Consider the following 27,750-nt stretch of genomic DNA (forward strand, 5'->3'; position numbering starts at 1 on the left):
ATTGCTAGTATGCATTTCAGAAGAACGATTTTCAAATTCTCATTGTCAAGTGTTAGTATATTCAGAATACAAGTATTAAATAAAATAAGTTACATGGCAAGATTCTAAGTAAGGACAGTTACTCTAATGGGTATAAACAAACCCCTTCACTTGCTGGTGCCATGCCAGTCTTGTGATCCCCATTGTAGCTTCATGGTATATTGAGACATGGGGATATTGAGACTGCTATCTTAACTTGTTTTTGGGTGGTTGCTAAGGCAGTTAGCATGGGGAACAGTTCAGCTAGTGTCATACCATCTGGCTTCTGAGTGCAGTTGTGAAGTCACTATACCTAATGGTTACTCATTCCAGGTAATAATCGGACAGAAATCACATAAACTGCTTGTTTTTTTGTTTTTTTTTACAGATTTATATAAATTAACTTCTCCATGATTAACACAGATGTAAAACTTATTGGATTCCAACTCTTTACCAGCATTTGGCATTTAAATTTTAACTCTGAATACCAAAATATGTTTTCTAGAGTATAGAGTGACTATTAGTTGTGGGATATTGTATACTTTCTTCAAACAAGTTCTTGAAGCCTAAATACACCAGTTTGTACCTAAATTGAGCATTTAAAATGTTTTTGTGACATAGTTAACAACTGTTATATCTAACTAAAATAACTGAAAAAATAAGCAAAACACAAAAGATTTATAAATAGTGTATATAGGTTACTTGTCTATTAACATTTAATATGTGAAATAGTTAATTATAACACAATTACAGTTAATTTTACAGAAGAAGAATGTTGACTGTTGCAGTCCCACATCTGGTAGTAGGTCAAAAATAAATAGCATCTGTTTTCAAGTTCTTTAAAGAACTAAGATGGAAATCTAGCATTTCAGTTGAGATTGTTAAAGGGTAGGAGGGGGAGAGTGTTTATTAGGCCTTTGTAGTCATACTGATGAGATAATTGAATTTGATAAGAATATATATATGTACCCACACACACCACCTAGATTTGGTTCAGTTACTGTATTGTTTTAGTTTCTTTGATATTTATACTTATTGTAAGGGTTATCTTGAATTGTTAGCTTCATATATAGATTTATAACTAACATAAATCTCCTGAAATGGTTAATTCTTCTAGGGAGATATTATTGGGACTACAGTCAAAAATATTGTTAACAACCACCAGGGTACTTATACTTAATTGATGAAATAATGTTTTTTAATTGTTACAAGTTTAAAAAAACAAACAAACAGTATAATAAATTAACCATATTTGTTACTGTGTTGGTTTGTAATTTAGATTTGTGGAGGTAGTTTACTTTTGATAAATGATTGCTTAAAAATGGCTTGTTTATAAGAATGAGTTTTGTTTTGGGAATGATAGTTAGTGAAGATTATTATAGTAAACAGAAGTCAGCATTAATTCTTATAACATTAAATTTGATTTCATTTTGTTTTGTAGTCTTTAAGTGCAAAAACAAGTGAATAATAATATTATGAAACAGTACAGAATGTTTTTATCATACTTTTTATGAGAAAAGAAGATAGAACTTTCCATGTGGTTCATTTTAGTTTAAATTGTATGAGTATTTTAGACATTTTGAAAATTTTATTAAAATAGAGTTCAGTGATTAAATTAACTGGTGAAATTGATTACCCTGGCACTCGATAGGCCTAAAGTCCAAATTACCAGTTGGTAGCATTGCAAAGCAGTCTCACATCCAATAGAGTCTATGTTGTAAAAATACCCCCACCCCCACAAAAAACTAGTAGTGCACATGAAAAAAATTAACTTCTCACATGGATAGAAAATATTAGTACTAAATGTTTTTTCATTTGATTCCTGTTGATAGCACTGTTTTGGAATGTATGCAACAAATCCTGTGATTTTTTGAAGATTAGTATTTAAAGTGATGATTCAGCGTAGGTTTCTTTTGACAATATTTCTTACCTTAGGTACTGTTGAGTTTTCTTGATTGTGTCTGCTTTTTGAATTTCAGTTCTTTGATATGATGTGAAACCAGATTTTAATTAGTGGATCATGGAATTGACTAAAGTATTAAAAGAAAATGTTTCTTAATGACGGAAAGCACAAAGTGACTTAAATGAGTATTATTATTATTTGAAAGAACCATTAAAACATTAGTCGGATGGCAAATATATTTATGATGAGTTACAGAGTTAGTTTTGAGTTCTTTTAGTAATAGCTCGTATTTTTTAATCAAGTATTTTAAACTCCCATTTATTCTACATACAGTAAAATTACAATGATTGTAGTACTTAGAACATGACTGTGATTTATTTTTATCTCAGTATTAACAATACAGCTGTTGATCACTGTATTAGTACTTTATTTCTGTAGCCGTTTATATATACAGGGTGGTACATATGTTATTATGTTATATTCAATAATACTAATGATGAGTTGAAGGCAGCTGTTACCACGGCATTTGGAACAATAACCTCTGCTATGTTGAGGAAAATGTCTCGCAGAACATGGCGTCGCATAATATTATGCAGCGAGAATGAGGGATAGCACACAGATACACTGGATACATGAGATATATGGATGGGTAAGGACTTGCAGGCCATCCTGTATGTAAAAGTTGGTTTTCTCTTTATCACTGATGTAACCCTTTATGTTTTTGCTTCTGTTAATTACTTTGATTTGGTTCAAGATCCTTCAATAGTGGACATGCAAACATTATGTAATGCTCAACAATCTTGTCTTCAAGTATCATGACTTCTAAATATTTGCAGCTTATAGTGAACCAGTTAAAAAATTAAACTTCACAAGCAAGGTTATGCTGTTTGAAACACAGAACTTAAACCTATTGTTTTCAGATCTATGATACACAACCTATTTATTAATAGTATGTAATTAGAGGTTTGAAAATTGTTTTGCATACTTGAATGGATTGGATAGTTTTAAGTATAGTTTTTCTGAGATTTCTGACTGATGAGAAACTGTGATTAACTTCCATGAATACATTTCAATAATGAATAAATATGTCTAAGCAAAGTTACCTTAAAATATTTTCATTTCTGTGAGAATAACCTGTTGAAGGGAAAAATGTTAAGTAAATTATTTTACTTACCATCAAATTCAATCTACTGTCAGTCGTGTAACGAGTGAATATAACCTTGACGTTAGTTCAGTTTTTTACCTGAATCAATCTTGTTTAAATAGATATGAATACGTATTGGTTGATTCACTAGAATTTGGTTGTAGGAAAACTTTTTTTTTTTCACAAGTGAAATTAATTACTTTCATCTTGGAAATACATTATCTGCACAGAGTGCCTCTAAACATTATTATAATAATTTGTTTTGAAGTGGATTTTGCTTACAATATCATAAGTTCTGTGTTCTAAAGGCTTTTGCTGTCATGATGCACATGATTTACAGCTATTCTACAGTTAGTTTGAAGTCCAATCTTTTTAACACAGTAATATTGAAGCATATTGCTTCAGAAATTGTTGAAAAATCCAAACACGTTTATGTGTACAAGATATGTGGAAGTATGACATTAATCTTCATCTTGTTATTTTGATGTCTGTTGAGTTGATTAAAGCTATTCAGAGACTTTATCTTTTGATGGTCATTTACTCTCCATTTTTGTTTACTTGCTACCATGACTCACAACTAAACCATAGTGTTTCTTTTTACTTGGAAATATAAATGAATGTTATCATTAAACTTGATGGAGAAAAAAAGTGATAAATTACATTGCACAACAATTTCTTTGAAAAGTTTTGCTTCCTAAAAAGGTTTTGCTGATTGTGACAGGTACCTGGTGTGTATCACAAATATAGTTTTGGTTTTGCTTCATTATGTAGGAACTCTGAGAAATAGACAGTTAACTGTTTTCTGGCAATAACATATTTAATTGTGTTTATGTTTCTAATATGCTATTAAGTTCAACATAATTAAAAGTGTTTTGCTCTTGATTTTTGTTTGTATTCAATGTCTGGTGCATCACTTTGCAGTGTCCAACAGTAGTCAGCAAGCATTGACAGATTCCAGTTGCCCTGATATTGTTTTTCCATTGTAGCAATGTCCTGGTGAAACCTTTTACCATGTTCATGGCTGACAGCACTGAGGTTTGCAGTGAAGAAGTCCAAGTGTGAGTGGAGGAAATGAATCTTGAGTGACATGTTGCACTTCATTGTTTTGTATGCTTTGAGAAGTTTGTCTACCAGCTGAATGTAATGTGGGGCTCTGTAATTGCCAAGGAAATTGTCAACAACATCTTTGAAGGCTTTTCAGGCAATCTTTTAGGGCCCAACTAACAGATCTTTGAACTGTTTATCACTTATAACATGTCTGATCTGAGGGCCAACAAAAATGCCCTCTTTGATCTTGGCCTCAGTTATTCTTGGGAACACCTGTCTTAAATAATAAAAACCTTTGCCTTTTTTGTTCATTGCTTTTACAAAATTCTTCATAAGTCCCAATTTTATATGAAGAGGAGGCAAAAAAATTTTTGCTGGATTGACAAGTGGTACATGTACCACATTTTTCTGTCCTGGAACTAACTTTTTACAAAGTGGCCAGCTCTGTCTAGAATAATGTGACTCTTTGACACGACTGTCCCATTCATGGATGAAACAACAATACTATGTACAGCTGAGCTGCAGTCCCAGTAACAGAGCAATGACTTTCAGATCTTCACAAATATTTCACTTGTACTGGATGTGCTTCAGCAACATTTCTGTGTCCTTGTAGGTTTCTTTTATGTGAAATGCATAGCCAACAGATATTGAAGGGTGAACATTGTCATTGTGTAACAGAACAGCTTTGAAACTTAACATTAATGAATCAATAAAGAGATGCCACTCTTGCAGGTCATGGTCACAACCCAAAGCAGAGAACAATCCTTTGATGTCAACACAGAAACAGAGACTGTCAACTTGTGCAAAGAATTTAGTTGTATCATCTTGGCAGCTTCAAAAAACAAAAATTTTTGTACCTGGTAACAGCAAACACCATTCCTAGACTACTAGGAATGACTGTAGACTACTAGACTGCAGTCTAGAACCCAGCAATTCGGCTTTTGCTTTTGACAGACCCAAATCTCTGACCAGATCGTATAATTCTGACTGTGTTATGAGATGTAGATTGCCTGAGGAACACTGTTCAAAATCTGGATCAATGTCACTGCCAGTTCCCTGCATTGCGGTTTCTTCATCTGGTTCATCTAAAGTCCATTCCTCTGGTGGTTTCGGAATTGGAAGACTGTCATCATGTGGCACGGGTCTCATTGCTGAAGGCAGATTAAGGTATTCAATTGACTTCTTGTTTTTGGCAGAGAAACCAGACACATTAGTCAAACAGAAGTAACAGTCTGTCACATGGTCTTTCTGTTTTGCCATATCATTGGGACAGCAAATGGCATTGTCTTTTGAGTGCCTCTGAGCTAAGCTCTTAGACAGATAGCATGTGTTGCACAACAAATGTGAGGTGCCCATTCCTGGTCTTGATCACCAATTTTACAGCTGAAGTACAGATGATATGCTTTCTTCACAAGAGCAGTCATTGAGTGTCTCTGATGAACAAGCGTATACTTGCCACAAATACAGCAGAATGTATCACGGCTGTTACGACATTGACAAGACATATTGACCGACACCAATTGTCCTGTAAAACATCTATAACATCTAACTTACATGTTACAGTGCTACTGAAGCAATGATATATTCTGAAACAATACGTACACACTATAAGGTCTATATTAATCCAATGAGCAGCATCTGTGTATGTAAGCCACTTTTATAGCTTGCTGAGACAGTGTCAAGCTGGCTCCGGCATGCCCAGGCTGCGTACTTCCACAGAACAGCTTACAACCTGGCCTGATTTCATGCCTGGACATGTCCAAACTGCATAAAACATTTTTCATAGGTCTCTTACAGAAACAAAAATGTTTGGACACAAATAGAAAAAACATGACAAAACTGAAGATTTTGATGAAGGGGTACATGATGGGCAAATATGGATGTAATTTTTATGATCATCAGCAAAAAATATATAAGGAACAATAGTGTTCAAGAAGCAAAAACTGTTGTGCAGTGTTATTGTTTACTTGTGCATTTTTATAGAAGTAGCAGAGAGTACAAACTGTGTCATTTTACATTTGAAGTGGGAAGTTAGTGGAACTTGCTAAATGAATACATTTAACTAATCATTTATTGTCAAATTAGAGTATATATTTATTTCTCAGTTTCCACATTTAGATAGTTCTGGATACAACAGGGTAGGATTAAGTTGCTTTTTTAATCCTAAGCTGTTATATGTGAAAATGTCCATATACATAAGTACATACATACATACATACATACATAGTAGTACAAATCTTTAAGAAGCTAAAAAATTGATTAATGTGTTATGTGCTTTCTCACTATAAATGCAGAGATGCCAACTATTTTAAATGACTGAACGTAATGATTGTAGACAGAGCCCTTTATCATTTGCAGCTACTAGGCCTGACTAAAGTCTCTAAGCTGTTTATTATTATATTATTATTATTGTAACTATTATTATTTATTACTGCTATATATTGCTCATTTATGACTGTGTTTTGTGTATTTAATAAATAAATTAAAAACATTCTTTTGAAATTTTTTTTCATATTCTGAATTCTTACTCATAAATGTAGTTATCTGCATAGTTTTTGTCTTCACCTCAGCCTTTTGTTGGTGAGATGCCGACTTTGCATGTCTGGAACAATCATTTATCCCGCCATGTGCCACAGAAAAATTGATGTGACAAACTGTACAAAATGCATGACTGTCACTGACCTTTGATGCAATGACCGGGTATTTTGCACTATACTCTTTACTAAATTTTTGATTCACAGTTTTAGTCCTTTCAGATTTGCCAGAAACAAGACAATTTGGTGAAATAGGCCTCTTTTTTCTGTCTTGCAAACAATCGCATTGGTGTTTCTATGCCGCTTAGAAAATGACAAATACCCATCTACGCGAGTGCTGATTGGATGACAAGTGCTGATGACGTAACTATGTATTCCCCCACGTACCCAGTATGGAGAAGCATCGCATTCACGCTAGTGGTAGATGTCAGAGATACAAATATTTATTATTATTTCAAGCACAAACATGATTATCGCAAGTAGCCATTTGGATTATGTCTTTTATTTATTGTCAAAATTTATTTGTATCTCACTATAAGTTTTCTTTTCACCCCTTTCAAGTCCTGGGGGAACAATTTATCACTTTATTGTATAGACCTATATAATATAAAATAATTTGGGAAATGCAACAAGTCATAATATATACACCAAAATTGTAATGATTACACTCAAATCATAATGGTTGGCATCTCTGTAAATGTTCACGAAAGTTAACTGAATTTCTATCAGTCAAATTATTGTTACATCATGACACTAATTGTAAATCGGAAAAATATGAAACACCATCTAGTTAAGTTACAGTTCATTATAATTTGAAGTACATTGCATGCTCTTAGTCTTGGAGATGAAGTTTATGATTTCATTCAAATACAACCACGTGTAGTGAAACACTTGAATTCTTCAGGTGCATCTCCACTATAAAATAAACTCAAGCACTTGTCACTCCACTTATTAGAGGTGAAGGAAAAGGATTATTATAAGTATAATATTATTCACTATTTTATATGGAATAATAGTCTACTATAAAGTGAGTCAAAAATGTATTACTTTTAATTAGCACAGTGGCAGTATAACACATTTCTATCCTTGTTAAATGTTTATTTTAAAATGTGCTGGCCTCCTCTCACACTTTAGCTTTATGCTGATGAAAGTTTCTATTCTGTGCCCACTGTATTGCCCAAAGAAAGTTAAATCTTGTGACACTTTCCACCAACATCAATGCACTTCTTACCACAAATCTTCATATAAGCTCCCTGTTACTTCCAATTCACCTTTCTTTATGGCATTACATTACTACTACTGTGTTATGTGCTTGCTACAAGTTTCTCTTCAGTATTGAATGGCTTTAGTTGCAACAATGCTTTAGATGATTCCTTTTTTTAGATTTGTATTCTTGAGTTTAGATTTTATTTTTTTATTTTACAAAATAAAATTTTGAAGAAGTAAGTTTTTTAAAGTGATCTCAGTAATATTTTCTGTTTATTTCTTTTCTATTTTTAGGGACCCAATCTTCATTTTCATTTGAATCCCATTCACTGCTAGGTGTTGCGTAGTCAGGTATGCATCATTCTAAATCCACACTGACTACCAGTCAGCTGATAACTGGTAACAATAATCTCTGTTGAGATGAGTTGTTCTACAAGACTACCTTGTTTATCTTTCAGAGATGGTAAACAGTTATGTCACAAAGACAAATAGACTTTATACCACTGCTTAAGGACTATCATGAGTAAAGCTTAAGGGGATTTTGCCCATCCCTTCTGATTCGTGTATTAAGTAAATTGGGATGAACTTGCTTTCCAAAATAGGGAAAGTGGTTTATCTGTTGCATACTCTCAAAAGCATTATTCCTAAGGGCTCTCCAATACAAATATTCTTCCCATTTCTCTTAGTGGAGCATGGGAGTCCATATGACTTTCAATTTCCAGTCATTGGAATAGTGGACAGAGGTTTTTTGGTGGGTTTTTTCTTCCTGAGTGATGCTTTAACTTATTATTCATTTCAAGGAGGAGAGGATGAAGGATGAAGCTGAGTGACCTCCTCCCAATAATTTTGGTTGTTTTTCCCAGATGTGTGGTAGGAGCAGGACCAATTTCTGTGGGAGCCTCCTTGTAATTCCAGTACAGAGATTACTTTTAAGTGTGACCTTTTTTTTTTTAGTCATTCTCTATCTTGATGATCATGGATGAAAGTCTTCAGCTTTTCATAATTTCATATGTGAAGCATCAATTCCTATGCCATCAATTGGTCTTAGATTTTTTCACATCCTCCTTGGTGATTCTGGGGGCATAATATGTTGCCTTGTATCTCAGACTGGGGAGTTACAATTTTGGTTTGTAATCCTAGGCCATGTAATCTCTGTTTCTTCAGATTGGGATGAGGGTTTGTCCACATTTGTGTTGCTCATTTTTTCTTTATAATTCCAGTGGCTCGGTATGCAAATTTTGTAACTTTCAGTTTGGGTTTCATTCATATCACATTACTAGACAAGACCAATACAAAACAGCCCTCATGCTCTAGCCACTATGCCTTGGATCCACATTTAGGTCCAAAGCTCTATAATTCTAATAATGAGAAATGGGATCTGGTCTGACTGGTTAGGGCCTGGACAAATTTGTGTTTTTCTAATGATGTTAGACTTTTGCCTCTTTACTGCCTAGTAATTAGATTTTGTGTTGTCCAGGTGAAGAGCTTATCTGTTGCAGAAGTAATGTGGGCCCCACTAGTGAACAAATGCTGTATCTCATTTTTGCACACCTCTTTTTTTTTTTTTTTTTTTTACTTACATGATTTCTGTGTGGATATTGCTCTCATCAGTGGGAGATTCTAGTTAAAGTGTGAGAAGGGATAATTGTATTTCAGAAGTTAACATTTTTTTATACCAAAAATGTATTTCCAATAATATCTCCTCTTTTACTCTCCCATCTTTCCTCCTCACAAAGTGGCTGCTTTTGGATCTGCTAATTGGACCATCTTGAGAAGTGGATAGGAAGTAGTAATGAGGGGCTTATATGTGTATCTGGTATATGGGGTGCATTGACATAGGGAGAAAATTGCAATGTAGTGGTCAGTATAGTGAGGTATAAAGGCTGGAGCAAGTGAGGTAAAATTCATACCAATGCTTAGAAGGGCAGAGAAGAAGAACTTTTGTCAGGATAAAACTAAAATGAAAGAGGAGGGTATCATCAGAAATACATTTTCAGTATAGGAAAATGTTAATACACATAAGGAAGGTTGAATTTCAAGTGCAATCTACTAATAACACCTAATCCAATTCTTGTTTGCCATTTCAATGGTTTCTGTCTCGCTAGAGATAAATTAGCAGTGTTATATATTATTATACTGTTGTTAATCCATGGACAACAGGCATCACTTTGGTTAGTTATGTGTTTAACAGCCTCTAGGCCAAAACTTTCACATGAGAGTTTTGTTAAAGCAGAATACATGCATACCATGATGTGCAGTCATGCCAACAGATGTATACTAGCTGTTGTGTTGTACATGAGCTCAGTTGATATGTATCTGATGTTGAACAAATTTGTTTGAATTGTAGTAAAGCCTCATCCATACTTTTGAACTACTGGCCAGAGGGAGTTTAACTAGGTGGTAACAACCAACCCAGTTGTTGGTCATGGCAGCCTGAAGCTAAAAGAAACTTGAATTAATTGAAAAAAAATGATAATTACTCCTTAGCAGTGTCTCGGTTATGGTACTTGGTTAGTTGGAATAATTAGTACTAATTTCACTTAGTTTTGTTTTTGTGTATTGCTACACTAATTTTTCAAGTTAAAGAAGCTTGAAATAGTAAATGATAATAAAGAAAAATCATAATAACTATAAGTTTAAATACTTCAATAGTTGGAGCAATCAGAAAATAGCACTAATCAGAAACACTGATGTTGATTTGGTTCATAATTTACAGGAGTCCTGAAACTAATAACTTAAAACTGAACAAATCTGAATTAATTGAAACTAACAAGATATCATAATGACAATATTTGAGTTACCTGGATAATTTAAGTAATCAATAAACATTAATCTGTATTGGTTGATTATTTACGTGGCACTAACCCATTCATTTGTAATTTTGATTAACTGTTAATTTTTATATGATGCCAATTGGTGCTCAGAGGTAATTGATTATATTAACTGAGTTAATTACCCAGTTCTTACTTTTTTATGTACATTTTTTATAATCTAGGTTTAAGCTAATGCTGTTGTTGCTATCAGAGGCAAATTTTAATTAATTAATTTTTTTTAAATTAACATTTAATGTGACATGGTTTGTATTCACTATAAAGCTTGCTTTTTGCTAAACTTTTATTTAAGCTGTACTTGACTTGGATATGTCATTTTAACAAAGCTAATTGTTTTTATCAGATAATTCTTCAGTATTAATTTAGAACAAATAGCTGAGAATTTATATGTGAGATGCTAGATTTCTCTTTGTTGTACAATGTCTAATTTGCATCCAAAATTTTGAAGCAGTTTTTATGTATATCCACCATCATCATGAAAATCAGTAGTTCAGAAGTGTAACACATTTAAATCTGTAAGATATTATATTGCATATAAATAGACAATATCATACAGGCATGGATTTTGTTTGTGTGTCTATTACAGGTTTAAGTTAGTTTTTCTTTTCCCACAGGTTTCCAGTGTATACATATCAGTCCTGTCTTTAATAAGCTAAGATGAAAAGCTAGAATGGAGAGACAAGAGGAAGAGGGGTGTTTTCATAAAGACATTCCTGAAGATAATAAAACAAATGTATTAGATAATTCAGGATTAGCTGTAAGCCAGTTGGAGCCTGAGCCTGCAAGAGATCAGAATTTAAAGACTAAAAAACAAAATACTTTCCGAGTATCATCCACAAATACTTTAAACACAGTTTCTTCAAAGCCATCAACCCTTGATATATCAGTCAGTTCAACTAAAGAATTGTATCCAAATGTTCATAGTGAAAACCTCATTCCTGGTGAACCAGTTCTGATTTCTGGAGATGAACAGCTGGGTGGTAGTACTGAAAGATGTCTTGATCTGAACTCCCACACCTCAGGGATTGAAACTTCAAAAGAATTTAATCATTGTTCTACTCAGCCTTTCTGTTTAAATAAGTCACGTTTGACACTCCCACTTCAGTGTGTGGCTCCATTGAGAAGAGGAAGAGGTAGACCTCGCAAAGATGGGAGTTATCCAGTTCAGAGGAAGAAAAAGTATGTTCTTAGAGCAATCTGGTTTGTTTTAGTTTATATTGTACATTAATAAATGGAAGACAGTAGTAAAATATGAAAATGCAAAGAGCTGGTTAAAAACACTGTAAAGAAAAACAGCTGTTCAGTCAATATTTGGTACAAAGATTCCTTATAATTATGTAACAAAATGTAAAACAGTACATAATTATATATGAAAGTAGACAGTAATTCCTGGTTATTGAAGTTCCAAAGCACACAACGAAATGGAAGTTCTTGGTAGGTAGGAACCAATTAGAGATTTGGTAATGAATGGTTTGTAAAACAAATGAAGTGGGAAAAGAAAAAAGACAATAAAAAGATAATAACATAGATTAAAATTGGACAATGAGTGGAATTGGTCATTGGACTTGTTATTTGATTACATTTAACTAATTGATTATTCTCATATGAAAATGGAATAATTGTAGCAATGAAAAACATTAATTTTGATTATTTATTTTTAGGAGTTATTACACGTATTGGTTAAACTGAATAATCTTGAATTAAAGAAAAATAATAATAATAAATTATTGTGGAAATATATTTATTACATGGTTAGTTGGGTTAATTGAAAACTAAATTTGATTAGTTGATTATTTTTGTGTAATTAATCATTTCACCATGTGTTTCATTAATCAAGTATTACTTGGTGACACTAATTGATGTAATTGATGCTCATAGATAAATGAAGTATGGATAATTGGAGAAGGCAATTAAGTTTTAAAAAATCAAGTAAAAATTTATAGTTGATGGTTACTCTTAAGATAGATGATATGTTTACTTCATGATTGCAGATGGCATTATTTCCTTTGATTGATTAAACAACTGAAACTTGAATAAAATGAATAAATACAAGTTTTTATTTTGGTTTTTGTTTACTTTGTTCTGTAACACGTCATCATTATTCATTGATAGCTGTCGGCCCACAAGTTTTTCCAGTTCATGTCTTCAGTTTACTTGTACTTTATTTCTCATATTGTGCCATGAACTTGGCCTTTTATCCATATATATTATAATTTAATATACGTTTTGTTTCTTATTGTACTCAGTCTCAATAAAAAAAATGTGTGGCTGAAGCATTGACCATTTACTGTTGTTGTTTTTTTTATTATTATATTGAATTCATTTGTTTATAACAATTTAGAAAATACACATGGAAAGGTATTTTAAATGCCATACTTATATTATTTAATTTAGATTCCGTGGACGACCTAGGATACGTAGCAGGAAACCAGAATGGGAGAGTTCATTTGGAAGTTCACATAGTGTTTGTCTCCCATCACAGCCATCTGTAACAAGCTCTATCCAAGGTGATAAAGTTGCTGGTGAAACGGAGATACTTACACCAAGTGTGTTGCCTACTAGTCGTATTTTCTCTCAGTCAATAAACTTTGAAGTGTCAAAGAAGCCTGTTCATCTTGAACAAGATATTTTAATGCAAACAAGTAAGTGGATAGAATATTATAAAGGATTAAAAATTGTTGTGGTGTAATATTTTGAATATTTTATATGGAAATATGGAAAAGATTACCTGGTAAATTTAAGTTTCTGTTGGCTATGTGTTCTTGTAAGAAAATATATGAAAATGAGCAGCTTTCGACTATAATGTAATACTTTAGTTGATTTTAACTAGAAATAAATAATTGAAATACATTTTACTGTAAATAATACAATAGGTTTTGTAACATGACAATGGATAAAAATATTATAATAAAGTTGCAGTTGTGGATTGCATAGGTCTTTGTTAACTTAGGTTACTTATTACATTTGAAACTCATATTGGACTCTCTCTCTATAGTTATTTGTCTTGTAACTTTAATATTTGTGAAATTTAAATTTTTTCAAGCACAAAAAATATTATACTTTGTCATGCATACTGACTGGAGTGATGTGTTTATTTTCCATATTGTCAATCCACTTAATCACTGTGATAATTTTAGGACAACTGTTTTCCCAGTAATATTCAGAAAACAATGCAATTAACACGAGTTTTGTTAGGAAGTATTTCAGTGTTAATTGATAAATAATTTATCACTTGTGTTTTATTTTAGAAATAAAACCGTTTAGTATGGTGTTAATATACACATCTGTATGTGTATGTATTTTTCTGGATGCAGGTGTTATGTCATCAGAATCGTCCACAATAGTTCCTTACAGTTCTTCTCAGGGAGAAAGAACTATAAAGAATTTCCAAGAAAAATGGTAATTGCTGTGATCATGCAGGATTTTAATAAAGTTGTTTTGTTTTATGACAATTTAAAAGGGAATGCTTGAACAAATATTGAAGGTGAACGTTTTTGCTTTTAATAAACCATTTAAATATTGTTTGATGACACTATGATTTAAAATTTTAATGTATTTTTTGGTGTGAAAGTGTTCATAGTTACTACAAGAAAAACCTATACACTTGGATATATTTGATATTTTTCACTGTGATATAGGTCCAGTTTATTTCTCTTCGAGTAACTTGTATTCAGGGCTACTGATGAAGAGTGGCATTCTCCAGATATTGTATAACCCAATAACATACATTGACCAAAGTATGAATTGAACTGGATCTTTTGGACTTAGACTCCAAAATTAAAGTTTTTGTAATTCTTAAGTTTATTTGTTATCCATTGTAGTTTTGTGTGTACATAAACTTTTGATATAATAGTGATTCAAGATGGTTAACATTCTTGTCAGTTTTAACACCCATAGTTTTGTATATATTAGGGACGAAGTTTTTGGTACAGAATGTGTACTTACGCTTAGCACTGAAATAGTAAATATTTTCAGAAACACTGCTTTGCACAAATACTTCTGCTTAAAGTCATTTAAAGATCCATTCACCTTTTCCTCTGTTGAAAATAAAGGCTTAGTGATCAACAAACATATACTTGTTACTCTAATAATAATATTAATAATTTACATTATGGTTTGATTTTGTATTGTTGATTTATTTATGAAATATATTTTGAATGGATTTACTTGGTAGATTGCATAAATCAAAAACCAGATTTATGTTGATATGATGCACTTAAAATGCTATAAATTATTTGTGGTGTTAACACTTTTTCTAATACAAATTTGTTGCTATTCATGTGTTTCTAGGATCAGGAAACTGTGTGAACATTTGAATTTTCTGAATCATTTTTATGGAATGGATATATAACTAGAATGCATATCAGTTATATTATGCATTGAGAAATGAGGTGTACCAGCTTAGTAATTGATAGGACTGATAAGTAAACCTTGTAAGAGTTGTTGTAATTGTAACATCTGGTAATTTGTTTTTATCTAAACAAATATTAATAGTTATAAACTTGTTTACTCCAAATTAAGGCCTGGAAAAGTATGTGCCTTCTGTAACCTTTGTGAGAGAAGTGTGCTAGGTCAAGGTGAACTGAAGTATTTTGAATCTGCATTGGGATTTAATCCATTTAAAAAGAGTACAAAATTACAGCAGGGCTCTTGTAAAAATGATGACGGTGTTCTGCAAGAAAAGTCTTCAAAGATTTTGTCAGAAAGGCGAAATTGTGGTCAACTCAAAAACACAAGGTTTGTTTTAAGTTCTATTTTTGCTGAATTTTGTTATTAGCAATATTAAATTAGAAAACTCTCAATCATTATTACGTTTTAGTAAATAAGTACAGAAATCTAATATCTTTCTCTGAAATTCCAAATTCTAACCAGTTTCAGGAGGTTTACTCGCTGCTTTACGTATTCCCCACATAGGAAGACATAGGGAGGTTATATGGGAGTGCTGAAACCTCTTTGTTACTCCCAGGGGTCTTAAGAAAATCATGCCACCTTTTGTTAACTGGTACAGTGGCTTGTCTGCTGAAAGTGAGCACACACACAGACTTTTGACAAATAATAGTTTAGAGATGTATGTTTTTATATTCTGTGGGAAACTTGGTGGATATATTAGAAGTGTTTTTGTTTTGTTTTTCAAATTGAGAAAAAAACCTTTCTTAAAACTCAAAAACGAGCCGTTTTTGCATATAAATTTCTCAACAAGTGGGTTTCTCGTCATCACTGATTTTCTTAAAACTGAGTATTTGTATTGGATAGTTCCAGAAATTGCCAAAAAAAGAAGGTCCGAGTGTTGCTTACAGAAGTTTACTGATCTAAATAAACAGGTCATGGTCCTTTTATTTTCTTAAATAAAGACATCAGACATATTTATAAATAGTCAATAAAAACAGGTCATGCTCCTTTTATTTTCTTAAATAATTTCATTTCTGCATGAGACATATTTATAAATAGTCAATGAAAACCATTAATTCTGCAATTTCATATTGGAATGATTTAATTATTTAGTGCCAGTTTTTGAGTTTGAAAAATACATGGATGGTAGGGCCTGTTTTGTTATCCTTGTGATATTTGAAACAAGAAAGTAATAGCACAGTATTCTTAACCCTACATTCTTATTCTAGGGTTTCTTCTACCCCTAACATTTTGTAAACAGTCCCAAAAGCAAATCGAAGCACTTAGGCATTTTGCTGTTCCTGGTGGCTTCCTAAAACTGCCAATAGAGTACACTTCTAGTTTTCCCCCCATTTCTATCCCAGCTGAGTTGAGAGAAAAATACTCTATGGTACTGAACCAAGGAATGTTTTTGGATTAACTATCTCTCTATTATTTATCATTTTCATTGATATTTTTGAATCAATGAGCTTTTTAGTTCAAATTAATTTGTAGGAAAAGGTTTAGATAAAAAATATTTTTTAATTTTTTAATCATTTTATTTTGTGTAAATAAAGAGACATCAAGCGTCAGTAACCAATGTTTTCTGTCATTCCTTTATTAACACAATCAGAACATAAAAAATAAATAATGTTCTCTAGAATCATTCACAATATGCTTACTTTAAATATAAACTTAGATTAATAATATAATGAAACTAAATGTTTTGTCTTCAGTTTATTGGTATGGGATGTGGCTCAACCCCATGTTGTGCAGGCTGTTCAATACAGTAAGTGCATTAATGCAGGATTAAAGAAAATGGTACAAGTAGAGTAAAAAGACTGTACTGTCAACACTTCCATGTAACTTGTATTTGTTAACTTCTGCATGTTTGTGGAAACTTAAAACTTTCAGGGTGAATTCCCATTCCCAACAAGAAACAGAAAAGTTCAAAGTTCACAATTATGAAAACAAGTATTTGAGACTCTTATTGAAACAAAAATCAAAATCATAGCCTTATGTATATACATAAGAAATATCCTAAACAATTCTGAGAGACAATCATGTGGTCATACTTGAAATTCTCATAATGTGTAATTTACCTTCTTTGGTTAAAAAAAACAATCCAGGGTTATAAACTTTATTTCACCATTTATAATAGTTGTCATCTAATTTATATAATATGATTTATGAAAAAGTAATGTGTTTTGTGCAGTTTTCAAAGTGGTACCTTCTAATGAAAAGCTGCACACTTTTATAGCTAGTTCTTTGAAGGTTTTTTTCTAAATCAGCTATTCTTAGAATGTTTCTTATTCAGTGCTTACTTTTTAGCTTAAATGCCACTACAATCTCAGAACTTGAAAGAAAATAAGACATGAACACTTTCAGTTAGGTTCACATGTTATATTTGTTGATTTATTAAACATCGATTAGTTTTGTTGCTAGTTTATGCAATCACTGTTATTTTCTGAAGACAATTCACTTGTTATACAATCTAAATTTTCTCTTTCAATCTTTTTTTTTGTAACTTCCTTTTAAAGTGAATTTTCTGTTTTATAAAAAAAAAATGTTCTGAGTTTGACACAAATTAGGTTGTCATTTGATCTTAAATTAACTGAACTTTGTTATTCTTGTAGACATATTTAGGTAAAGTAAATATAGCATTAATGTATGATATTACGTAAAAGTGCATTTGGCTGTCTGTAATTTTTAATTTTGTGTATGTACATGTGTGTCAAGAAGAAATGAAATTTATTTATCTTTAATGAAAACCTGATGAATTCTTGAAACTTAAGGGAAAGGATCAAATCACCTAGATTAGGAGATGGATGTCATTCATGTAATAATCCTGTTGATGAGTTGGAGATTTTGGGTTTTCCTGATGAACCTGATCCGTCCATGCTCTTTGAACCATCAGGTATTGTTGTTTATGTTTTAGATACCCTAATATTAAAGTTTTATAAGACTGTAGCTGAGACAATTTGTAAGACCTGTACCTTCATTAAAAACAATAATTACAACATATATAACAGTTTCTGCTGTGACAGTTTATTCAAAAATTGAAATTTGAAATTAACATTTTATTAGTGCTATTATAATAAAACAGATATGTTATATTAAATCTTACCCTTAACAAGTCTGTTTTTTATGGGTATGATTCACCAAGTTCTAGTATTGGCCCAGCATAACTAGGTGATAAGGCACTGGACTCGTAATCTGAGGGTTCAAATTCCCGTCATACCAAATACACTCCTCTTTCAGCAGTGGGGGCATTATAATGTAATGGTTAATCCCAGTGTTCATTGGTAAAAAGTAGTCCAAGAGTTGGTGGTGGGTGGTGGTGACTAGTTGCTTTCCCTCTTGTCTTAAACTGCAAAATTAAGGATGGCTAGTGCAGATAGCCCTCATGTAGCTTTGCGTAAAATTCAAAACAAACCAAACAAACTAAGTTCTGGTAATAATCACTGATTTAAGAGTGCAGCAATGTAGCAGTAACACATTTAACATTCTCTTCTAGCTAGTAATTTGATTTGTTTAGAAATGAAAGGTGGGTGGAGTTTTCAGTTGCCATCTTTCAATGAAAATCTGATGTATTGTGACAATTGAGATTCAGTTCTAGGTTAAATCATGTAAGGGCATTTCTCTAATTTGTCAGTGAAAAATCACTTTTACTGTGCAAATACGATTTGTTCATTGAAAAGTTTGTAAATACCATTGATTTGATTAATAAACTAAATATACAGTTGCACAAACAAGTTATGTTTGGTTGACAACTGTTGATTACATGCAGCTCTAAATTTTTAGTGTGTATTTGTTCAGTATGTAAGGTGATGTGTGAAAAAGGCATATGGAATTATCTTGATACATGAAATAGGATGGTTTTCTTTTCATCCAAAAAGTTGAAAGAATACTCTTTTACCATCCTTAATTATCATAAACCTTCTGGTTGTTTTTGATAATTATCAATTAAAATATAAATAAGTAAAGCTAGAAAATACTTTAGCAGCAATTTATTTTTAGCTTTTACGTTGATGTCAAAATAATTGTATGATAAATATCATAAAAAGATCACAATTGTGTTATTGATATGTATATGGATAGGTGTAGTCTGGTAGTAAAGTTGCTCGGTTTACAATGTGAGAGTCGCAGGTTCAAATCCCAATTCAACCAAAAATGCTCATCATTTCAGCCATGAGGTTGTTATAATGTGATGATTATTCCCACTATTCATTGGTAAAAAAGTAGCCTTCCCTGTAGCCTTTCACTGCTAACACTGCTAAATTAAAGACAGATAGCACTCATATACCTTTGCATGGAATTCAAACCAAACCATTACTGGTCATACCTTTTAACATCAACATTCTAGAGCACTTTAGGAAGAACAGTTTAACTTCAAAGCAGGTGTAATGGTTTCTGACTTAAACATCATTCACAAAAGAAGTTTAGTCCTTAGTTTTCCTGTTGAACCTGTTACATATACATGACTATTTCAGTTTAATTTTAATGTGAGTGTTGTAATTTAGATATTTTATGTAGTGCAAGTTTTAAAGTATGAAAGTATCACAAACTGTACTGTGGTAACAGTATAGAGAAAAATAATTAATCTTGTCAGTTGTGTTCCAAAGTAATTAAATCAGCCTGTGGTGATTTTGACAAAAAAACAAAACAATTATTTGGAGCTGTTGATGCAGTTGTAATAACCATCAGTGTAACAAACATTTGTATGTATGTTTGACTTGCTTTAATATATTATTTTTAAACAACTGGGCTGTGAACTGTTGTTTTCTTGTTGAAATTTATCTCCAAGTCACAGACATCTACTGCCAGGTCCAAACAGAAAACCTGCTGAAACAGCCACTGACAGTATTGACTTCTAACAAACCTTGTTGTCAGTCTGTCTTAATTTTAACAATATATAATCCTATTATATTTTTAAGTTGTGTTTAGGTGACTGTAAAACAGTGTTTGCTAAGATCGTAAATGAATTTTTTTCAAATGATTTTTATCACTCTCTGACCGAGTATTTATTGTCAAAGACTAGACATTTATACTTATTTTAAGGTTTGTCTGCAACCCTAATTTATACGGTTGTAAAGATTGTTAAGAAAAGCCTTATTTAGTGCTTAGTGACCAGCAAAGTTCAGTATTTAGTGTCCCCTATAAACAGATGACATTCTTACATCACGCAACTTTATTTTACTAAAAGTAATACTTCTTGAAATAATGGTTGATTAATGTTGCAGTACAATGTAGCTATCAGAGCCATCTTGGAAAAGGTTAAGAGAAAAATGTTAAAAACAGTAACATAAATTCAGATTGTGGATTTTATTATTTATTATACCACCTGTTCTTCAAGTGATTCTAATTAGGCCTACCACTGTTTACATAGAATCATAAGTTTAATACAGTGTGTTTCAACTAATGGATTTCGTGTTTCTGTGTTTATACTGAAAATGTCAGCTTTTAAGATAACCAGTTTTTAAAATTATTATAGGACATTTTTATGCTCATCATTGGTGTGCTACCTGGTCAGAGGGGGTGTGTCACACAGAGGATTGTGGTCTTGCTAATATTGAAAAAGCTGTTTTTGCAGGAATGAGTCAGGTGTGTGGGTTTCATTATACATGTGACAGAATGCACCTAATTTCTACCAAGTAGAAAAAATTCTTCATTTTACTTGCTTGTTAAGTAAAGAAACTCAAGTCTTCTACCTCACATGAAATAATTTAAAGCTTTACTACGTGAGATATATTCTCTATCTATTTTAATTGATGAAAGGTAACAGTTTCTGAAGCTGCTATCCATACTCGTAGTACAAGTTTTGTTCTAAATAGTAATCTACCATATTTCATATGACAAAGCAATAGTGGTGTAAAGTTTGGATGTTTTTATAACAGTTATTTTTCATTTGTATGTAAGTTTTTGATATAATAAACAATTATGTCTTTTGGAGTTCTTTCTTAACATTAAATTGACATAGAGCAACTTGTACTTATTGAAATTTAATAAAAACAAATTGAGAACTTTTTTCCATTGGGTTTTCATTAAACCAGTTATGTATGTAACAAGCAGTGAATGGTAATTGTTAAAGGTTTCTCATAATTTTATTTTTCTTGTTTTTCAAAACAATACTTATCAGTAAGTGAAGGAAAAGACTTGTAGATGATGCTCGTTATGCATGTAATTTCACTAGAAATGCAAATGATTTTACATTTTTATAAATAGATAATGTGGCACATTAAACAAATTTGATAGAAAGGTGTTTCAATCAAAAATAAAGCAAGATCATTATATAGACGTCAGTTAAAGGGTAACTTTGATGTGAAAGTTTTACAGACCTGCCTACTGCTACAATCTCAGTGTAGCTACTATGTTATATGCTCTCTGACTATGGGGCTGTGGTAATTTTGAAGTAGCTGTGGTTGTGGGATTGTGTAGTGTACTCAGTTTGTTCAAAGTCTTTATTTCGGTCAAAATTTTCCTTGTGCAACTGCAAGTGAGCCCTGATGAGCTATTGAGTATGCATGTACATTATGCATGAAGCAAGCCATTGGCCATTGCAAATCAAGCATGAGTTTTCAGCGACTGCCCAAAAGTGATTTTTCTGAGGTAACAGAAGGGATCACAACACAAGGGATCTGGTGAGGTCAGTTTATAGTGTACATTGATCAGCACTTCACTCTTTTGAGTTTTCAAATGTGTTATTGCAGTCGTAATGGAGAATGCATTCATCCACCCCTCTCAAGAAGGATGATATCTGTGCTACTGAAAATTGACCAGTTGACAGGCAAATGCTACTGAGAGCAAACTTTATGGGTAGGCAAGTCTGGTGTTACCTGTTGAAATAAATATTTAATCTTGAGTTCAGACCTATTTATTTTATTTTTTAAGTTGTGTAAGTGGACCTCAAGTTTTAAATCTATCTGTATATATATATATATATATATATAATTCTGTAAAACTTGTTACTTATTCTTGCTGATCTGTCTAGTACAATATTAATGAGGGTGATATTTCTGTAGAGATGCAGTTATTGTAAAACAGTTGGGGCTACTATTAGATGTAAAGAAAACAAGTGTGACCATGTGTATCATTATCCATGTGCTGCAGGATCTGGAGGTTTTCAGGTACCGTTTATCTGTTTGCATGTGCTAAATTAATGAGTATGTGACAAGCTTTAAGTAAAATATGCAAGTGTTTTTGTAGACAGAAAAATTATGTTACAGAAGTTTGTATTCAAGATAAGTCTGAATTATAAACATCAGTCAGGCCTTAACTCTGAATAGTCAGAGTGCAAGTATACATGAAGAACAAAAACATATTTGTCCATTATACAGTTTGCATATTACACTTGCATAATCTATGTAACTTCCAAGATACATATCTGTAGTTGCTGTTATTTTTTTTTCCCTTAATATCCCTGTGTATTGTATCTAGTATTTACTTTCTTCCACCGCAAACCTTCACTAAAATCACCATTGTGGTATATAATGAATAGTTGATAACCCTGACACATCAATTCTATTAACTTTTCAGAAGCCCTTATAAATGGCCCAGCATAGTCAAACGTGTTAAGGCGTGCGACTCGTAATCTGAGGGTCACGGGTTCGCATCCTCGTCTCACCAAATATGCTCACCCTTTTAGCCGTAGGGGCATTATCATGTCACAGTCAATCCCACTATTCGTTGGTAAAAGAGTAGCCCAAGAGTTGGCGGTGAGTGGTAATGACTAGCTGCCTTCCCTGTAGTCTTACACTGCTAAATTGGGGACAGCTAGTGCAGATAGCCCTCGTGTAGCTTTGTGTGAAATTCAAAACAAACCAGTCCAGTATGCCCCCTTCCACTGTAAGATAAACTACAAATAAGTGAAACTACAAAATGAAAATAAACTAAAACAACACTCACTCTAAAATTAAGGAAAGTTAAGGTGAAAATTATTGCAAAATCCCTTAAGCAAAAGAGAATCTGATTTTTAATGCTATAAAATGCAGTAACAACTTGAGCTAGGTTTCCATGTGAAACCTTTTATACAGATGACCTTTGCTTATTCATGCTTGCAAACTGTAACAAGAGAAACCCTGGGCCATTATCTAATTTGGTTACAGAAAAGACATCTATTTTGTCTGCAAGAAATTTGGTGAATTGTCAGTTAGTAGATGAGATCCTAGACTGAGCCAGTCAGATGTAAAGTTGAGTTGTGTTTACTTGAATGGCTTATCGTGTTCAACCTGAAATAAAGGGAGTATAACACTCAAAACCTTCCTGTATCATACATTTAAATAGTAGTGATTGAAGGGATGGGTTTTTTGAATTTTGGTTTTACAAAAAGAAAATTGTTATGGGTAAAGGTAATTACCTTATTTTTCTAATCCTTCTTGAAATTCACTATTTCCAAGTACATCTCTAAAAGTTTTAAAGCGTAGGAAAAAAATATAAAACTTCATCAGTCAATGTTTTGCTCATCATTGAACAGTGACTGTGTCTAACTTTTTAAATTTGTAGCAAATTTATTATGTGCATTACTATTGTAAGATTGTGAGTTATACAATTTATTGTTGTTATTAAAACAAAAAAGTAAGTCAGCAATTTATCTTGAATAGTTAGTGTCTTAAACACTTAGTTTTGATTCTTTCATCAGTTAGTCATACTATAAAAGAAATACCTGTCTTCTGCAGTGGGAATATCTTATTGTGGAAAAATATGATTGAAAAGCTAAATTAGAAAATGTGGGAATTCATGTGTTTTGATTTTTTTTTTCATTATTATTTGTGAGTAAATGAAGCATGTGTTAATATAACTTAGTTCTGCTGTAAAACATTTTTTTAATAGGATATGAAAACCCTTAGCCTTTGGTGTCCTTTGCATCTGAATCTGGCATCCACAGTTGGTAAGTTAATAAAATCCACATACTTAAAAATCTTTGTTAAAGGTTAAGTGTAGTTTCTCCTTTATTAAGTAAAACAGTAGTTAGTTATAACTTGTAACTTGTTACATTGAAAGTAGGGTACTTATAAAAATTAATGTTTTGTTCACAATGATTTGTGGTTCACAAAATCAGAGATGCTGATTATATTTGGTAATGCATTGACACATTTTGATTGATGTTTATTCCTTTTTTAACAGTAAAATAATTTTAAAGTATAGTAATTGGATGAATTATTACAAATACATTTTGCTATCTTGGTGGAAGATAGTGTTAAGGTATTTTCTGTTTTATAATTTGTTGTGTATGGAATATCTCTGATAAATGAATACATAATACTGTTTGTTTTTTTTTAATTTATTGCAGTTACAAAAGTAAAATGTATTTATTAAAAGTGTAGATAAATGTTTATGTGAAGCATCTTTGTTAAGTTATAAAATTATCATAATATTTAGGAAAGCCTGTGTGTGGAGGGACAAAATGTTGAACCACATTTAAATTTAGGTTACTTTCAGTAATTTTCAAGCCAACTGAGACTAGAGAGATAAACACATTTAACTCTCTTGTTAGGACTCGGTCAATGTTGTCTAGTTTGTGACACAAATTGACCTTCATAGTTTTGATATTTTTACTTTAATATGTTCTGTGTATCTTTATGAAATTTGACAAGCTTTAAGTAAGTGCTAAGAATATATTGTATTAAAAAAAATCAGACTTTCTAATTAAATATTTTCAATACAAATTTTCCCATGAAGATATGGAATCAAAATGATATTCGTGTTGAAATTAAAGATATTTTTCTTTCTCCGAAGATTGTCAAATCTTATTTAAGTAATCTGTTAATTCTATAGCAATGACGTGGTACAAAGTGTAGCATCTTACATAACTATGTTTCTTTCCAAAAATAAAACAAGTGGATAAGGTTGTTTAAAAGTTGATTAAAACTTCCAGGAAAGTATGTAGTACAAGAAAAAGTATAAAGTTTTGGGGTTTTTACTATTTCTATTAAAAATTCATTATTTAATGTAGTTGTTTTGCACTCACAGCAAGGCGATTTTTATTTTCAGCATAAATATACTATTTATTATCGAACAGTTTTCACATTTCATTTGCATAACCTCTATAACCTTCTAAATGGTTATCAAAATTTTTTTAGGGTAAAATTATTTTTAATTTTTTCTACCATATCACTAACTGTAGCTATTATCACCAAAGTACAGTACAATGAAATACCTAAAATTAAGAAATATATATAAATACCTTTTTACTTGCAGTTTACTTAAAGGCTTTCCTTTTATATATTTTTTTAATATTATTTGTTTTGGCACACGTTAACAGGAACCTGTGTATGATGTAACGTTAATATTGGCAGAGACAGTCTTAGCCTTGAACAAAATTGTGGTTGTTCACACTCTTGCTAACTTTATGAAAATTAGTTGAGAAAAGTATAGAATAAATTTTAGAATGTTTAATCCTTTCATATATGAATTATGAAATACATAATTAACTAAAATATAAATGAAAAACTGAAATGCAATTTAATTGTCTCTCGAACTAATATGTACAAGGCAAGAAAAAATAACCACATGCTAGGGCCCCTGCCCTCATCATTGGATTAAACTTTATTTTACCTCATTTGTAAATGGATATATTCATCTACATTTAATTCAGATACCAATGGGAAATCTGCTCTTTTTGTTGGTTATAAGCCATTCAAATTTAAATTGTTGCTGAGCAATACAGTTTTTAATTTGCAAGTGGGTGTGGCTAGCTTAAAGTGAGAAACATTGTACAACCATTATTGCAGGGACAAGTTCGTGGAATGTTCTTGGATAACTTGTAAACATTGTATGCTGTACTTTAAATGCCTCAGGGGGAATGGCTACATTTACATATACAAGTTCTTCTGTACCGACTCTTAAAATTGGAAATCATAACTGCAAGGGCATGGCGAGACATGAAACCTCAAATTGTGAATAATATTTGGAAAGTTTCTTATGAATGAAATGAAATAAAAACTTTGATAATATAAAACTTTGAATTACAATGTAATTGATGATAATTTCATTAAATTATGTCGACAGTAAAGTGGTTTAAATAAATAATTAACATGCACAAAAATAGTCCTAAAAATGGTGTTGAACACATAGGGTTAAAACACCCTAAATGAATTTTGAATGTTTGTTTTTTCAGTAAAACTATTTTGTCTGTTGTTTTCTTTACTCTAACCCTATGTTTATCCTAAATAGTTTGAGTATTGTAATAGTATTCATCTGTTAATATTCAAATTTTATTGTTTTTTTACCTCTTGAGCTGTGTCTGACAAATAATCCAGTGGTACAATCTGTAAGCCACTTTGTGAATGTGTAGATCATGTACCCCTGTCGAGTTATGTAAGGGTTGGGCAACTCGCAAGTTTATCTAGTTAAAATTTATTTTTTTCTTTAACTTACTTAATCTAACTTATCTAGTATACTAAATTTCTAATTTTAGTTAATTTTATAATAACTAAAGAATGCAGACTAAAAACAAGAAATATAATACTTACATGGATCTTTTTTTATACTGTTGACTGTCGATGAAACTTTATTTTTATACTAATGGTACTACTGTCCTAAATAATTATTGATTTAAGTAATGCACCTAAGAATGCAAAATAATAGCATATAAAACACAGCAATGGCACATAATTGTTAATTTTTCTGGCTTTTAAACTATGTGATTAGAGCTGTTAAAAGTTTGGCTGAACTTGGTGTGATCCCTGTGGAATAAAGGATGAGCTGGAAGCAAAATAGACAGTTCTGTGTACAAAACACAGTGTAATGTGATACATAATTTGATAATTAAAAACTTTGGTTTATCTATTGGATTTAATTAATAAAACCTTGAATATCAGGAAGAACTATTGGCAATTTGTTAAAGAGTGGATATGACAGCTGGGCATGCATGAGGGGTGGAGTTTTTATTTTATGGATCTGTAACCATGTATGATTGAGAGCTATAGACGTTATGCTTTGATTGAGTGATAGCAATACTGTAATGAGTAATTAATGTTAAATTTCATACTTAGGTGGTAAATAAATTAGAGAAGGAATATCTGTAGAGCAAATGTCATAGTTCTCTTACTATGGTGAGATGGGAATTTTTATATTTCATTATAAGATTAAGAATGCAAAACATATTTCTTGAACATAAAGCAAAATGAATTATTTAATTTGATTTTATGCTTAAATATCATATGTATGCATCTAAGTTATAAATATTATTTGTAAGTGAATAGTTTATAAAAATATTTTAATGCTTATGTATTCTATATTGTACAAATGTGAAATATGTATTAAGAAAAAGAGGATTATTTGATTTTATATTTTTTACTAGATGGTTTAAATGTTACCTGCAATTTGTGCAAAGAACCAGGAAATCTCCGAGAACTTCTTCTTTGTAGTATTTGTGGCTCCCACTACCATGGAAACTGCCTTAAACCTCCAGTACTTGTGAACCCTGTTGTACGAACAGGATGGCAATGTCCAGACTGTAAAATATGCCAGACCTGCAGGTATAAAACTCGGAGATTAGAATGTATGATTTCAGATAGGTTACATTGAAATATTGTTCCATCATCTACTAATATTTACTCATACCTAATGATCAGAACAAATTGTAGTATGTTAAATGTGAAGTTTTCAATTAGAGTATTTCTTAAGTATTTGTTTCATGTGATGAAGAAGGGTTTAAAATGTATATCAAATTCTGTATTTATAGAATAATATTTTCTT

The 27,750-nt window shown here is 31.6% G+C and overlaps 1 protein-coding gene across 1 annotated transcript in view; it reads left to right on the forward strand.

The window, feature by feature from the left end:
* Nucleotides 1-27,750, forward strand: part of LOC143240057 (histone-lysine N-methyltransferase 2C-like) — a 154,217-nt gene that overhangs the window by 7,340 nt on the left and 119,127 nt on the right. The window contains 9 exon segments of the mRNA XM_076481885.1: nt 11,298-11,862; nt 13,078-13,325; nt 13,998-14,082; nt 15,205-15,420; nt 17,847-17,968; nt 20,546-20,655; nt 22,074-22,178; nt 23,881-23,938; nt 27,353-27,530. Coding sequence (XP_076338000.1) covers nt 11,354-11,862; nt 13,078-13,325; nt 13,998-14,082; nt 15,205-15,420; nt 17,847-17,968; nt 20,546-20,655; nt 22,074-22,178; nt 23,881-23,938; nt 27,353-27,530 — 1,631 coding nt within the window. The 5' untranslated portion in view covers nt 11,298-11,353.

Source organism: Tachypleus tridentatus, chromosome 13 (genome assembly GCF_004210375.1).
Source record: "Tachypleus tridentatus isolate NWPU-2018 chromosome 13, ASM421037v1, whole genome shotgun sequence".
Lineage (NCBI taxonomy): Eukaryota > Metazoa > Arthropoda > Merostomata > Xiphosura > Limulidae > Tachypleus > Tachypleus tridentatus.